Source organism: Cydia strobilella, chromosome 5, assembly GCF_947568885.1.
Source record: "Cydia strobilella chromosome 5, ilCydStro3.1, whole genome shotgun sequence".
Taxonomy (NCBI): Eukaryota; Metazoa; Arthropoda; class Insecta; order Lepidoptera; family Tortricidae; genus Cydia; species Cydia strobilella.
Window position 1 is genome coordinate 2,574,250 of NC_086045.1, and position 17,906 is coordinate 2,592,155.

General features: G+C 37.8%; 1 protein-coding gene across 1 annotated transcript; it reads right to left on the reverse strand.

The window, feature by feature from the left end:
• Positions 1–11,758: 11,758 nt before the first annotated feature.
• Positions 11,759–16,833, reverse strand: LOC134741286 (retinal rod rhodopsin-sensitive cGMP 3',5'-cyclic phosphodiesterase subunit delta). The gene is made up of 5 exons (XM_063674002.1): positions 16,638–16,833; positions 15,334–15,365; positions 14,047–14,198; positions 12,921–13,057; positions 11,759–11,908 (listed from the first exon to the last, which is right to left on the reverse strand). Exons 1-5 carry the CDS (start codon positions 16,706–16,708, stop codon positions 11,827–11,829), a joined length of 474 nt encoding a protein of 157 aa, XP_063530072.1. The 5' UTR covers positions 16,709–16,833; the 3' UTR covers positions 11,759–11,826.
• Positions 16,834–17,906: the final 1,073 nt, after the last annotated feature.

A 17,906-nucleotide genomic window follows, 5' to 3' on the forward strand; every position in this document is an offset into this window, starting at 1 on the left:
GGTCATATCTGTCGTAATAGATGCGTTTTGTTACAGAGTGAATCTTCTATACCTTTGCTAGTACTATTATTTATTCTGTGTTTATAGAGAACATCAGGACACACTTATGATTGCATTAAATGCATAAGTCCAAGTCCAAAAGGACCATCGCCAGTGTGTTAGCATTCCTAGCAACGAAAACTAGTACCAAACATAGTACGAGTTCATTACTTTTGTATATTGTTTCAGAATGTCATTTTAAAATGAGAGCGCAATTTGGATTGTATCGGCAAGCTCGGTTCTCCATACAAACGTAGTTCCGCTCTCATTTTAAAACGACTAGCTAAGATAGCTCTGAAACATTGTACTCACAATAGGATAAGGTATATCTATGCCTGTAATTAGTTTATGTAGCTTCAGATACCAAAGTTAAAAAATTACAGCGAATTAAGTCTTTCATACAAAACTTGTTTTTGCTCTATTTCGTTTGTTTTATAAACTGGAGCTATATAAACTAATTTCAGACCTAGATATACCTCATGTCATTGTATGTGTAAAGTTTCATTACAATCCAACACGTAGTTTTAAAATGAGAGCGGAACTACGTTTGTATGGGAAGGTGCAATTCGGCCGAGCTTGCCGGGGACTCTTAAGTCTGTGGTGGTACCTTTTTTATACGACATCGATGGCAAACAAGCATTCGGCCCGCCTGATGGTAAGCAGTCTCCGTAGCCTATGGACCCCTGCAACACCAGAGGTGTCACATGCGCGTTGGCGACCGGCAGGAACACAACACCTAAACCGAAATACAACATACCTACGTATACATTACAAGCCTATTATTGACACAATTCAGTGGCTTGGATGTATTCAACACTCATTCAATAGTTTACAAATGAGTCAAACGCCATGGAGAACCGGTAAGTGGCTGAGTAAGGCTGTGAGCGCGACAACGGTGTTCACCTGGCGGCTACGGAATGCGTTACACTGAGATCCAGAATTCGTAACAATATAAACTGGCAGCAGTTTAAACCTTCCACCAATGAGGAGTTCTGGCCGAAGAGTGTCAAGTACGCCCGGTTCCGCGGTCGGCTCCCTGCAGTGGCGTAACTAGGGGGCGGCAGGGGGGGCAAGTGCCCCGGGCGCCATCTAAGGGGGGGCGCCAAAATGGGCTTTTGGCAGCAGCAGGGAAAATTTTGTCAGTCGTCAGGGGGCGCAAATTTGGTGACTGCCCCGGGCGCCATATCCTCTAGCTACGCCCCTGGCTCCCTGGCACTGCGGGGTTGCGAAATGCATCGCAGCCATAATTGCGTGCTTTTAGTTTTAGTTTTAAGATATATTTTATAATAATATGTATGCTAGTTTTAAGGTATTTATCTATGAGCCAATAGTTGCCTGAAAATAAAGAATTTCATTTCATTTAAAAATAGTTATTTGTTATACAAGGGTGCAAAGTTGTATTTTACCCGCGAGTGTAGAATTGAAACACAAGCAAGCGAAAGGATTCTATAGGTGAACCACGAGCGATGCGAGTGGTTCTAAAATAGAATCCTGAGCGTAGCGAGTGTTTCAACACACGAGAAGTAAAATACATTTGCGCCCGTGTATAACACAAAACTTTTCACCTCACTATAGCGAGGAAAGTGCAACATCCACAGGCGTTAGATCATCTTCATCACTGGAATCACTTATTTCTTTACGATATTATAACAGAAAACTCTGGAAGTTGTGTATTTTTACGCGAGTCGGTGAGAAAAGTTTTTTAGTAAAAAATTCGTTGACAACGTTGACATTTCTGACGTATGAAATGTCAACGATGCGTTTTGAAATTGCATCGACTCAACTTGTGCGTTCAGAATTATATTTAACATCATTATAAAAAAACAAACGTTTCTTATGGAATTTTAAGGTTTATGACATAAAATCATTAAATAAAGCTAAATTTGGTATTTTTTATTAGATTCTCAAACCATTTGTTTAATGATAATTAATATCAAACGAATCATTATTATGAGCGTTTTACGTTTTGTTATCTGTCAAGCTACTTAAACACGCTCCATCCAAGGTCAAATTACTTTCCCCACTAGTGGATAAAACGCGTTTTTCCCCGCTTGTATTGAAGGATAAAAGACAACTTTCCGAGCTAGTGAGGGGAAAAGTATTTTTTCATTTCTGTTACAAATTATAGATTTTGCTCTAAGCCCGAGACAAAATGAACTTAAATTGAGTTCTGAAGGCCAACGCGTGCTACGCAAACATCGAAAATAGAAATTTCGGTATCTGTCTATACTTAATATGTCATGACTCCTCTACACGATGGCCCAGCGCTAGGCCAGCGACATGGCCATGCGATTTGAGAGCACGCACTATATATGGAATGGCCCACGTGTAACGTGTAGATGCGTACGCGTCATTGTTGGCCCACTACCTTTGATGTGCGGACGAAAAACCGACACGGCGTGGCCATCCCATCGCCATCCCGCCGCGCCATAAGCCATCCGACACCACTACGTCCACTACCCTCTCTACACGCTGGCCCATCTTAGTGGGCCAGTATGATGGCCCATCGTGTAGAGGAGCCATCATTTTGGCTACAGCCCCTGAGGGTCTGTTAATCGCCAATCGAAAGTAAAAATGTAACCGCCCATGATGCCAGCGGTCAATGACAGCGAGCGGGACATATCAACATAATTATGCGCGTGCGAAAGAGATAGGAACAGGCAGGTCAATGTACAAAACTCCTCGTGGTAAACGTCCAAGCATTTTAAAATTTGTATGAAATCGTTTTTTTGCTCTTATTTTTACAATAATCAAAAAAGTCGAACGTAGGGGCATAACTATGGTAAATATACATCTAATTATATAAACATATTCTCCATAATGTAAATATCCAGAGAGGAAAATGGGGACTACGTTTGTACGGAGAAGCGGCCGTTCCCTTTCCTCCTAAAGACTCGTTCCTCGCTCGACTCACACAATAAGCTACTGGAATGCCATTCTTATCGCACTATTACAATATGTAATTGGTGGCTGGTAACCGATAGCGTCGACCTTACTATCGAAAAAGTTCTTATCGGAATGTCATCGTATCGTAATATATTGTTTGACCAGTGGAACCCGGTATACAGCCTCGTGCCCACAATGTACATTAGGACGAACACCGTTCCAATGGGATTTCAACCTTCATTAAAAAAAAACGGGACCTACTCAAACGGGACCAATTCAAAAAAAAAAAAATTTTCAAATCGGTTCACCAATGACGAAGTTATGAGGTAACATACACACAACAAAAAATACGGTCGAATTGATAACCTCCTCCTTTTTTAAGTCGGTTAAAAAAGTATTTTAAATGAAATTCAACTCAATTATACCCTACCCGTACGGTTTTCTTTCGGGCTCAATCAAACGCATTACGCAGCATATGTACATATAATTAGACAATTTATATTATTTATATGCGTCGGGGCTCCGCTTTGAATAGCAATGCGCTTCCTCCGTACGAAGAACCGAGGTTCTAGTGAAACAGGATGTGCGCGTGCGCGGTTCCTATGTTGTTTCAGTGTTGCCAGCTAAGATTTTAATTAAAGTAAAACCCGGTCAAGTGCGAGTTCGTTTAACTTGCACACCGAGGGTTACGTACAAATTTTCAATTATCCCATGTAACTATAATCACAAGACTTTTGACCATGCTAAGCATAATTATATACAGCGCCATCTATCGGCAAATCGGCTAACTAATTTGCGCGACCGGTAGTACAATGTATGTTGGTTTTTCAGGGATAATTCTTTATCATGTGAACCAATTTTAACAATTTTTATTTTATTCACATAACTTCTTAGCGTTGTTCATGACTATTACAAATTTTAAATCGATAGCTTAAGTAGTTCTCGAGATATTTAGCGATGTGACTCATGTGACAAAGTTCAAATATACTTTATTCATATAGGCCTAGCAACAAGCACTTATGATTATAATCACGCCCCTATCTTGAAAACTTTTTTTCAACTATCCATAAACTTTTCCGAATAGAATTTGCAATTTTGCCACATTTGCGAGTGCTTATTATACTTAAAATTTCTATGAGATCACAATTAAAACACCGTCTTCTAAATAAAATATAAATTGTCAAAATTGGTTCACATGATAAAGAATTACCTATCCGTGAAAAACCAACATACATCCTACAGGTCACGCAAATTAGTTAACCAATTTGCCGATAGATGGCGCTGTACATAATTATACTTAGTATACATCTGGGTGCTTCTGGACAAAAGTCTTTTGTGTTTATAGTTACATGAGATAGTTGAAAGTTTGTACGGAACCCTTTGTGCGCGAGTTAAACGAACTCGCACTTGACCGGGTTTTTTTCTGCTAAACTGTGGGTGTTTTGTCACTGCAAAAATAGTACACTACGATACAAGTGCGAATTACCTATTCGTACATGTATCGTACAACGTTTTACAGTACATATGTCCCTTATAATGTTTGACATAGTTGCGTAATGAGCTTATTATCGCACTTGTGCGGTAAAGTAAAAGTAGCACCAGTTGTACTGTAAATTTTATTAATAAAATAATAGTTACTTGTTTCAAAAGGGGGCAAAGTTTTTGTTTAATCTCTCGTGAATGAATATTGATACCCGAGCAAATTTAAGATTGCAAAAACCACGAGCGTATCGAGTGGTTCGAAAAATGGAACCTTGAGCGTTGCGAGGGTTTCCAGGCACGAGGGTTACAAGCTTTGCCAACGAATGAAACAAACAAATATAAACATGAATAAAAAAAGTTTTATTTATAAACAGTGCTTTATAAATAAAACATTAAACTTTATTTTTCAATATTGATTACGAATAAAACAAATTTAATTGAATTTCATTATTTATTCTTTTAACACTTTTGAAACATTTGTTAGTGCATATTAATCTCACAATATTTTTTTTGACTTTGATTCAAAGCAAATAAACCAATTCTTTATAAGTTGCCTTACAGTTAGGTACAACACTCGTGCAAGTTGTGCACTTTGGTGTGTACATTTAAGTACCTATATCTATATGTGATATTTTCTATAAAAAGGGACCTTATTGTCGATGGCGCTTACGCCATTATAAACGATGCTCCGATATAAATACAATGCCGCGCGACGCTGTGCGGCGTAAGCGCCATCGACAATAAGGTCCCTTTTCATAGAAAATGACCCATATACTAAATTAACGTCCTTAAACTAAGCTCATTAATAATACGTTTTAACGACAGAATAAATAATAGTACTAGGTACAGAACATTCACTCTCTAACAAAACGCGTCGATTACGAGAGATATGACCGCTAGGTGGCGCAAGCGCGAGCAGGCGTCCGTTCCGTAGCGGTGCGCGGCAACTACTATGGCTAGACACCAAAATTGGTGTGGGCCGCATGTACTTGTAGCGACGCGACGTAATCGCGGAGTGAGCCACGCCTGGTATGACTCGCCTATTTTTAGTCACTCGCGCGACATTTTCTCATATAAGAATCAGAAGAGCTCGTGATTCTGAGTAGAAATAACATAAAATGTCCCAAATTTGACAAAAATGCGACTTTAAAAACCCGGACAAGTGCGAGTCGGACTCACCCACCGAGGGTTACGTACTTTTTAGTATTTTTTGTTATAGCAGCAACAGAAATACATCATCTGTGAAAATTTCAACTCTCTCTAGCTATCACGGTTCATGAGATACAGCCTGGTGACAGACAGACGGACAGAGAAGTCTTAGTAATAGGGTCCCGTTTTTATCCTTTGGGTACGGAACCCTAAAAATGCTCAATGGGCAATCAAATTATTAATTCAGTATCTGGTATATCAGATTGTATCTAGCCTAGCTCCTAAGGCTCAGCCATACAAATGAAAAGTCCAAGATTTGCCACTGAAATTTGAACCTATAGTGTAGGAAATAAAGTTGATTATTCGTTGTTGGAAAATTGAACGAAACAAAGCAAAAGCGACTGTTCCAATTGAATAAGATTTAAATTTAATCGAACTGAAGATGTACTATAGGTAGGACCTTGGGCCTTAGAAGGTTAGCTAGACGAATGACGAATATCAACTGTATTAAGCTTGCTCGTAAAAAGCAACAGGCGCTTTGAAACTATTGGAATTTTTTTAGACCTTATTTCTTCAGATATATAAAACAATATTTCATAACGTCGATTTATTTACCGATACAAATATGTTAGATAAGATGTTCTGCATGAATACCGTCAACCGGGGTGAATAGGGATGGCTGGGGTGAATAGAGACAAAATTTAAATGTGATTTGGTGCGTTATTTCAGACGCTAATTTTGATGGTGACATTCGATTGAAAATAATAATAGATTTTGTATGATACAATTTGTGTGGGTAGTTATTAAGAAATTTTCAGGTAAATCACATTTTAAGTTTTGTCCCTATTCACCCCAGCCATCCCTATTCACCCCGATTGACGGTAGTTTAAAAAATATAATATGAATATGGATTTCGGGTACCGTCAACCGGGATAAATAGGGATGGCTGGAGTGAATAGGGACAAATTCTTAAAAAATATCCACACAAATTGTATCATACAAAATCTACTATTAATTTCAGCCAAATAATACTATTAGTGTGGGTTTTTTTAAAGGAATTTGTCAGGTAAATCACATTTTATGTTTTGTCCCTATTTACCCCAGCCATCCCTATTCACCCCGATTGACGGTAGTTTAAAAAAAATACGATATTTCTTTAAAGTGCAGCAAATATTGGAGCAAAGTAGGGCCATGTTACGTTCTAAAAGCGGATTTTGGGTACGTATATTTACCAACTCTAAATTACAATAAACTGCAACATTGATAATGGTTTAATATGTACCTACGTACTGAGAAAACGGTTGTTTTAAATGCAAAATATTGAACTACATTGGATACTATTAAAATACCCACTTATATTATTAAAGTGCACCACGTCCTAACTTACTAAGTGAAATACAATATAATACTTATAACTAAGGCAGCCGTCCTACCGGCGGCGAGGAGACGGCTTAGGCCCTGGTCTGCAACAAACGCCAGACGCGGCGCACGGCGTCTGCCGTGTGAGAGAGACCACTATAGTGCATTTCCATAGTAAGCATTCGTACGTCGCGTACAGCGTCACGCCGGACGCGACCTACGGCGTTTGTTGCAGACCCAGGCCTTAGTTTCTTCGCGTTAAGAATGCAGTGAAATCAGCTTTGTCCGCCGGCCTAGCCACGCCCGTAACTAATCAGTTCCTAATAGGACCCCCTATTACTGCAATGTTCTGCCACCAGAGTGCAGCACTAGCCGTTTTAGTAAACCATAGAGTAACTTATACATACTGTGCTTTTAATATATTATGGAAATTGAATTTCTGAAATAAATAATTATTTTAGTTAATTTAAATTTAACAGTTTTTTGACAAGTTTTCAGAGACAATAAAATATGACATTGATGCATCAAGGCGGTTTGTTTACTAAGGATCTAGCGGGAAACGCGAATCAGAAATTTCGATATCTGCCTCTTCATCGCTCGAATATGCAAGAGTGACAAAGATGTTAGATAACGAAATTTCGATTTTCTAGTTTCAGATTGTGGTAGTGGCGCACTCTACGCAGAGTTTCGCGTAATAATCTCTATTGGAAAGTCAAGTTCAAAGTAACCATTTGAAGGCATATTTTCTAATTCGGAACTATTTGATCAGTTAGAGATAATTTTATAAAATGTAAGATTAAAAGGAAAGAAATATATGATTGTAATAAGAGACCTATTGTGTATAAGCCCAATGATTTAATTTTAGTTAAAAATGAAGTAGGAAATGCAAAGTATATACTTGGGCCCATATAAAGTATTAAGAGATCTTACACCTAACGTAGAAATAGAAATTAATAAGCCAGTATTAGTTCATAAAAATAGAACTAAGTCTTATTTTACTCCAATAAAAAAAAAACGTAATATTTTTTTTCGTTTTTCCGTGGGCTGGCTCCATCGCTGGGCCGGCGGACAATGATTTTACTGCATTCTTGACCCGACCGGACTATAGCGACTATTTTATTCCGCAAGAAACGTACTTGTAGATGCAGATTCCGTGCGTAAAAGAGATGTTTCTATAAAGTGAAATAAATGTCATATACGAAGCAAAAAATGACCAGCCTCCAGTGTCCAGAGCTGGAATCGAACCAGCGTACCCCGTTTACCGGACAGGTGCCTGAACCGCTCGGCTATCCGGTCACGGTGGCATGGGTCGAAATTTCCAAGTATATGACAATTTCCCGAAAGCTTGTGGCGCCCCCTGGCCATCTCTAAGGTAGAACAGTATGGTTCGACCTTCTAACTGAATCAACTCGGGTGATACGCTGGTTCGATTCCAGCTCTGGACACTGGAGGCTTTGGTCATTTTTTCCTTCGTATATGACATTTATATCAGTTTATTTATTTATTATTATTTATATAGTTTAAATAGTAGTGTGTCTACTTGAAAAAACACATATTAAAATATTTTCATAGAAAATAATTTAATTTGTTCTTAGAGACATATTTCTATTTGTCGTTTTTCACTGTTCACACTGCTGGCGAGTACGTAGAGAAATCAGGTGAAGTAACTCTCATCTCGCTGATCGCTGCCGGTTGGACAGCAGCCTAATTAAAATGTTGAAACTACGCTTACGATTCCATCATACCCTCTTTCGGATGCGAAAATGATTTTTCACCTCAGCAGCTCGAACAAGCCTACTTTCGTCACTCCCTGGAGTGAGGAAAGTGCGACTTTCCTCACTCCAGGGAGTGAAACAATGTAGCTTTTTAATTTAGTGAAGGCCATGAACTTCATACTACGGTACGGTACGGTAAATACGGTACGGTACGGTACGGTACGGTATGGTACGGTCCGGTCCGTATCGTATCGTATCTTATCGTATCGTACATATTATAATACTTTTTTTTTCTGTTTATTCTGTGTAATTCGAAATACATTTTAACCTTTAATATGTTCTCACTACTGAGGTGAAAAATTATGTGTGTAACACGAGAGCAAAGTTATTTTACATCTCGTGTTTTTGAGTCCCTCGCTACGCTCAAGATTCTACCTTAGAATCACTCGCTTCGCTCGTGATTCAATTATGGAATCTTTCGCTTTCTCGGGACTCAAAATAAACACTCGCAAGAAAAACCAACTTTCCTCTCTTGTTGCACAAATAACTATTGTGTATTTATAACTTTGTTTATTGTAAAATAGTTGCCTAACTATGAATTAAAAATAGATAGTTAGCTCCAAACTACACTACTACTACTATGCTTAGAAATGTTAAAATAGTTTCTGTTCTTACAGGTTAAACCTATTTTTTGTCTAGTGTCAAACATTCCCGCATCCAAAAATCCGGGGTACACTTATCAATCTTATTCTTATCATACATGTACGACGGGACCGGTCAAGTGCGAGTCGGACTCGCCCACCGAGGGTTCCGTACTATTTAGTATTAGTTGTTATAGCGACAACAGAAATACATTATCTGTGAAAATTTAAACTGTCGAGCTATCACGGTTCATGAGATACAGTCTGGTGTCAGACAGACAGACAGAGGAGTCTTAGTAATATGGTCCCGTTTTTGCCCTTTGGGTACGGAACCCTAAAAATAACACAAGATTACTTATATTATTACCACCCAATGTAAAATGAGAGGTGTTATTGTAATTTAGTATAAAGTGCGTTGGCATAAGATTGAACGGGTTTTTCATGAGGGGTTAGACAAAAAATCGTATATTATGCCGAAGCATTACGGGAAACTTTTCATCTTATCCCGCATGAAAAACACCTGTTCAATCTTACCCCAACGCACCCTACTTACTTTTAGGTCTCCTTAACCAAAGTGGTAAAACGAAACCCTTATACCTTTAGTTGGTCAAGCAGATCTTGTCAGTAGAAAAAGGTGGCAAATTTAAAAAAAATTAGGCGCGAAGAGATATCGTCCCATAGAAAATATGAATTTCGCGCCTTTTTCTACTAACAAGATTTGCTTGACCAACTATAGTAATAAAGTTAGTTTAAACAAATATTTTTCAGGGAGGCAGTTCATGAGTAATTTTACGGTTTACAGAAAAGGTAGCACATCTAGTTTTGAGGTTTATATGATTTACTATATTAGGGACCCTATAGTTTTTAGGGTTCCGGACCCAAAGGGTAAAAACGGAACACTATTACTAAGACTCCGCTGTCCGTCTGTCACCAGGCTGTATCTCATGAACCGTGATAGCTAGACAGTTGAAATTTTCACAGATGATGTATTTCTGTTGCCGCTTTAACAACAAATACTAAAAAGTACGGAACCCTCGGTGCGCAAGTCCGACTCGCACTTGGCCGGTTTTTTTTATATTAAATCTCCCCTAGTAGTGTGAAAGCCTCTTTCGTACAGAACCCAATAAAAAATTAAGTAAAATTAAAATTAAATATGAGTAAGGTCTATGTGGAGAAGACCGTCTATCAGGTAAGACCGGAAACAAGCTCTTTCGTCGTTTCGTCAGTTGTTCGGAACTGTAAAATTTTTGTTCTAACTGACAGGCCGATATCGTCCGGCGGAAGTACAAAAGGTCGGTAGAGCAGAAGGAGCAAAGCTTACTTTTTGTCTGTCTGAGCGAATTACGTACACTGAAAGGAATGATTGCATAACAGTACTTACTCGTAACAAAATATTTTGTTACTACTTATCCAAAAATTGGGGAGTTGGGCGAACTAGCGTTGGGCGTTATTTCGATAATTTCTTATCTAGATAATTATTTCAAATAAAATCATTTCAAATAAATTTATTCGAAGATAAATTCAATCACGAATAGTGCGTTGACAACTTTTTTATTTAGATAAATTATCTAGATGAAGATAACTGACCTCGTTTGTTATTGAGGTAATCTTATAATAATTTATATAGAATGTCACGTCGGGTCAAACCGTCACACTGACATTGCTCATAAAATAAAAAAATTATTGGTGCAATTTAATAAACGCTGCAATGTAGTCTTCTACATGACTGTACTTCTGACATTCATCTTTTATTTAAAATCCCAACTAATTTATCTAGATAAAAATGAAAATGATCTAGATAAATTCAAAATAACAAATGACGGATTATTTAATTACTAGCTTTTGCCCGCGACTTTGTCTGCGTGGACTTAGTAACCGCAGCTAAAGTAAGAATAGCGCCTGGAGAAAAACTCATAACAATCTAAATTTGAGCATATTATGCACACAAATCAGCAGGCACTTCGTTAATTATCTCAATTCCACCGCGCTTTTTACTTTCTTAAGGGATGATTTTCGGGATTAAAACTATCCTATGTCCTTCTCAGGGACTCAACCTATCTCTATGCCAAATTTCATCTAAATCGGTTCAGCGGTTTAAGCGTGAAGAGGGAACACACAGACAGACAGACAGACAGACAGACTTTCGCATTTATAATATTAGTATGGATTTCAAATAAAAGATGATTTAGTTATCTTCCCGGTTATAAAAAGAAAATTTTTGCCCAACTCTGCTAGCGAACTATGTGTTACACCAACCAACAGGTCGGTTTGTTACAACGAAATCAGTTGTAAGATATTGATCAAAATTCATTTCTTCATTACTCAAGTTCAGTTATTTTCTGAATACCTCAACGAGTTAGGCTAATTAGTTTTTTCAGTGTATACAAATACGAAATACGAGAATTAATTGCCTTATGACCGTCTTCGCCAACAAAATGTTCATATTTCTCCACATTGACCTGTGACATTTGAGAGTCCGGTTCAAAATACAGTAAAAATAAATTTTATTAACAAACAATAAATAAATGCACAGTTAAACTATAAAATAAATGCACCTAAACGTAGAACAGGCGGACTCCGGACGTTGTAAGCAGCAGATCCCCATCGAAGAATTTTGTCTCGATCACCACGTTGCCACTGGAAAAAAAAAATTGACACATTTGACACAAACATTGACATTGACATTTCATATTGACATTTCATATTTAAATCACTTTAATTCAGAATTTGACTATTTTATTTATAAATTTAATTTTTTTTGTTCACATTATTGGTTTGTATGATTATTTTATTTCTTGTTTTGTTGCTTATTATTATTTTTGGTTTACATTTGACGATCTTTTCGTGAATTTGTGATATTTTTAGGTGAAAATAACATGTAATTTCCAATTAGAAAAAAAAGTTTAACCTCTTGGGGTTCAATGTCCCAATACTAGTACAAATTAACTATAGTTTGAATCTTCTCAAATGATTTTTAGACCCTATTCTGTTTAAAATCCACCTGTATAAACCCATCCATTAAAAGTCAGTCTGTATCAAACCCATTCAAAAATTCCGCCTGTATATACCGGCCCTAAGGGAGCGTGCATAAACTGTAGGGGGCAGCACAGGAGACGTCAGATTTTTGGCGCGAAGCGTAAATGTGTAGTTTATGCTTCCAAAGTAGCCCACAAGATGGCGGCACTTGCTTTGGCGTGAAGTGTCAATGTACATGTTTATGGTTCCGATTCAGGCCACAAAATGGCCTTATCCCATATACATACAGTCTACATAAACTTACTTCAACCGCGTGAGCATTATCTGTGCAAGCATGGATAAAAAAAAAATAAGAACACAAAAACCCGGCCAAGTGCGAGTCGGACTCGCGCACGAAGGATTCCGTAAGTTTCCATCCATTACGCAAAAAACAGCAAAAAAATCACTTTTGTTGTATGGTACTTAATTTTTTTTTTCTGTTTTTAGTATTTGTTGTTATAGCGGCAACAGAAATATACATCATCTGTGAAAATTTCAACTGTCTAGCTATCACGACTCATGAAATACAACCTGGTGACAGACGGACGGACAGACAGACAGCGGAATCTTAGTAATAGGGTCCCGTTGTTACCCTTTGGGTACGGAACCCTAAAAAAGAAATTCGAAAGCTTACTTGAGCACGTTGGCGGGCATCATCTGCGATTCGGGCGCGGACTCTATTACGGACTGCCACGTGTTGGTCGAGTTGGGGATCACGTAACCGAACTCGAAAAACCACTCTTCCAGGCACCGCCCTTTGAATAGCACTTTCTGGAAATATACAGATTTTTTACCCTCTAGCGGCCCAGAGTCCTATTAAAAGGTCTCCCATTTCATTATAAAGTAAAGTAAAGTGAAATTTTATTTTTTTAAATCAGTTACATATTTACATCAAATTTGAATCTTTATTTTGACAAATCAAAATGGCAAATGGCAAGTTTTGACGTGTGGGCACAGAATAAATAATAGTACTAGGTACAGAAGATTCACTCTCTAATAAAACCCTTCTGTTACGACAAATATGGGCGCTAGGTGGCGCAAGCGCGAACAGGCGTCCGTTCCGTAGCGGTGCGCGGCAACTACTATGGCTAGACACCAAAATTGGTGTGGGCCGCATGTACTTGTAGCGACGCGACGAAATCGCGGAGTGAGCCACGCCTGGTGTGGGCGGCTGGTGTTTAAGTCGCCAATCGAAATATTCAAAATTCAGATTGATTTGAGCTTTTTCTACCCCCGATGCCAAAAAGAGGGCATCGTAGTTCTCAAACGGAATGCCCGAGTTCGATGCGGTTTTTTTTACATGAAATCGAGTTTCCTTGCGCTGGTTCTTAGCAATGTTAGATAAAAATGGGTCCAGAAGTATGAAGAGTATCAGCTCTTTTCCAAAATGATGTAAGGTATTTTTGGCAATAAACGGTTTAAAATCTTATGATTATCGTAGGGGGTTTTTTCGAGGGGTAGCGGGGCTCTTGCATATTCGAGTGATAGTCTGTGCGGAAAGAGAAGAGTCGTGGAATGTATGGGGCCTAATACATTCCATGTCTCTTCTCTTTCTGCACAGACTCTAGAGAAAAATATATTTACACTACCTTATTTATAGCTAGTGTTTTAGAGGTGTTTAAATATATATTTATATTTATAGAATGTTGGCTTGAAAGATGTTTGTGAATTCGATTATGCCCAAGGAATTATATGTCAATCAAGTAAATTCGGCATTACCATATACCTTAGGTTGTTATAATACTTGTAATGTAACAAACCTGTTCAAGCCGGAACCTCTCCAAAGCCTCAACGGAGCTGAAGTTCATCTCCCGCGACACCACCCTGCACTTCAATATGCGCTTCGGCACTCGGGCCTCGTGCTCCACATTTGGGTTTGACATGTCTTCGTTGTACTGCCACATTATTTTTCCTGAAAATTGTTGTAAATACAAGTGTTATTTAACGCAGCGTCTTACGTAAGCGAACAACTCGCGAATGCGATGCGGCGCGGCGCGGCGCGGCGGGCCCACAGCGTTTGCGTTCGCAACGAGATCGCCCACGTAGGACACACCTATATATATATATACAAAGTGCCAAAAATCCCATCGTCACCCAGTACCCATTGCACAGTCACCATCAGATATATCGGAGCGGCCAAGGTGTTCACAATATCTGAACACGCACTCTATCGCCTTGACAATAGAGGCGTGTTCAGATATTTGTGAGCACCTCGGCCGCTCCGATATATCTGATGGCGACTGTACAATGGGTGACGATATACGTACTTATATTTACATACACTCTTTTTTTTATTATCTAGTTTTTATAGAGGCTTTATATACCTATCTCCTTAGTATTACTAATGGTGTAATCGACTGCCCTGAGTTGCTAAGTAAACTGTGTTTCAAAACCCCCTCTCGTTCTAAAAGGTATCATCCCCCAATAGCAATCAAAAATGCATCTTCCAAATAGAGACAGAATAGTTTTTTAACGCGCGCCAGTCGTAACCTAAATGAGTTGTCTAATGAATTTGATGTAGATATATTCAACTGTAGAATTCCTAGCGTGAGACGTAATCTAGTGCAGAGATATTTTGAGTCTTTGGAGTGAGCGTGTTGTCGCCTTCTTGAATGCCTATACTAGTAACTTTATTACTTTCTTTTTTTTTCTTGCCTTTTGTCTTCATTGCTAAGTTAATTTGTATTTTAGTTACTCCCTTATTAGTTATCATTTGTATACGCTCTGTTTACATATGTGGCTGCGATAGTGCGCAACCTTAGTATAGTACCTATTAGTTTGTATCATGTCACTACCTGTGAGTTCCTATAATTGGCTTTCTGTATCAACCATAATTTTTATGTTAATGTCACAGCTGTTCGATCTCCAAATAAATAAAATAAAATAATAAAATAAATAAAAACAGCCATGACTCGGGAACAAATATCTGTGTTCATGACACAAATAAATACCCTTACCTTCATAGGCAGGGTCAGTACCAACTAGGCCAGACCGCTCGTCAAACAAAACGAAATATCAATAGAGAGATCTTAAAAATGTACACATACCCGAGTCTGCATCACGGAGATTCATCCAGTTACTGTTATAGAACTTGTTAAAGAAATTTCATACAGAGCAAATTCATAATGCTTCCTCTACACTATCGGCAATGATTGTTGATAGTATCATCGTCTATAATCGGCAAGATCATCGTGCAAGCATCCACATGATCGCCTGTACAACGCAACTCGGCGATTCCCTTTGATGCGTGCCCAAAAAACCAACGACTCACGGGTCGCAGGCGATCATTGGCGATGATAGACGATGACTGGCGGAGAATGCCCTCTACACTATCGTGCCTGCCAGTCAACATCTATCATCGCCGATAGTGTAGAGGAGCCATGATATGGGTCGCCAGTGTTTTCCTGCTAAAGTACGGACGCAAACCATGAAGAATTTGCCCGTGCCCATGATACCTGGGTCAATGCCAGTGTGGGAGTGGGACAGCAATATAATTATGCGCGTGCGATAGAGACAACAACAGGCAGGTTGATGTATGAAATACTTCGCGCTTAGCATTGTTACTTTATTTTTACACAAACTTGTATATAGCAAATTATCAAGCCTCAAATTTTTTATCGCATGGTAAGATGCAAGAAAACTATGGAGTTGATATTAAAACTAAAATTTAACTCATATTCATACTCATCCTCATTCATTTAATTAATATCGAAAGTTAATTATAAATGAAATAAATAATTTAAATTGAATTAGATTATATTTTAAATAAAAAAATTACATGCCACACCAAAGTAATCACTTGTTTAGGCAAACTCATATAGCATTGTCACTTATAGACTTATAGAGAATTTTCTATTATATATTACAATACATTTAATGGTATTATAATATGTATGTATGTATGTATAACTCTTTATTCTACAAAACACAGAACACAAATATGGCACAGAAATAGGCAGTACAAAGGCGAACTTATCCCTTTAAGGGATTTCTTTCAGTTAACCTTTAAGTAGATGAGAATTAATGAAGAACGGTAGACAAATATAGCACTGCGTACAATAGACTAGAGGAAAGTCAATATATTTATAAGAGAGGGCGAAAATAAATAACCAAAAAATAATAATACGTTAATAAAACGTGTCACTTTGGTCATTCATTTGCATCCGTAAAATACCACACGAACAACAAAGTTTAATTCAATATTTTTCAATTAAGAAAGTGGTTTTAGTACTCACTTATTTATTCACTCTATAGATAACATAAAATTATAATTTACCTAATACTAGATTAGTATTTATTAGTAACTTCACATGAAATATATAATTGATAGCACACTGATATAAAAGGATACACTTGAAAGCCTTTCATAATGGTTTCCACTCGGTCCTGTCGCGCCTCCTCTGCTGGCAATACCTCCGTCATCTTTATTAATGAATCCAAAATACTGCCCGTTTGCGACTTAATAAGCTTAAATATCTATCGATTTCTTGTAATTGTGGAAAAATTGTATGTTTATATTTCACAACATTAGTGACATTTTTGACAGGTACAGGTGATGGTGACGAATTTATCACAGATACTAAAAGCTTTTGTTCCTACAAAGGCGACATCTAGTTTTTGCTACTTACATTAATATGGAAAACAAGTTTTGTTAGTATAGTTGGTCAAACCAAATTGTCAGTAAAAAAGAACAAAAAGACTATACTCAACCTTTTCTTTTAGGTGCTAGTACTACTGTAAGACAAAGATAGTATGGTTCTCTCTGTCTATGTTTGAAATGAGACAGTCCAGTCCAAACACAAGAATAAAAAAAACTATACCTACTCACCTACCTCACTTTTTGGAGGTACAATTTACAATACTAGCATAAGAGAAATATGATGTGTCTCTCTGTGTATGCTTCACTGACAAACGATTCTTGCCAAACTTTATATTATTATATAAATATTAGACTATTAAGGTACATTCCCATTAGTCAAAAACGGGCAGATATGTCATCTTATTGACACCCTCTTTCCTTTCATTTCCTTTTTGAACCAATTACAAGATCTCGCCATGTTATTAATGTTAATAATGTTATAAAGATGAATGAGCTTCTTTTAGTTTTACTCCTCATTGTTTTGCTCCTCGATCTTCTAGCGTACCACGAGTACTTAAGTTTCTTAAGTTAGACAGCTGATCGTAAGCTTTGTTTTTCGTTTATCGGTCAATTTAAGGCTTCCTCAGTTTAAAGACAGAATGTGAAATCTTGAACTTTTTTCAGAAACCATATTTTTGTGCTTAAGGATAATAAAAAATAAAATGGTAAGGTAAACCGTAAAGGTAAAATAGGAAACAGTAGGTCTTTACATAAGTTTCAAGAAACTCATTATGTTCGCTGAGGTACACACAGACGGTTACGATGCGGTGTGGCGCAAAAAAACGGCCTCACTGCTTGACAGAGTAAGCGGGAGTAGCAACAGCATTCTAAATCTAAACATGATAGCATTGATAGCTAATAAGCTAGATTGTCCTTTGTTATGGGCAATGGGTCAGTGGACAAAGTCGCTTTTGTTTACAAATTATTAAATATTTTATTAGGTTAATTACTGTTGTTGTTGTTACTAACATAAGCGATAAG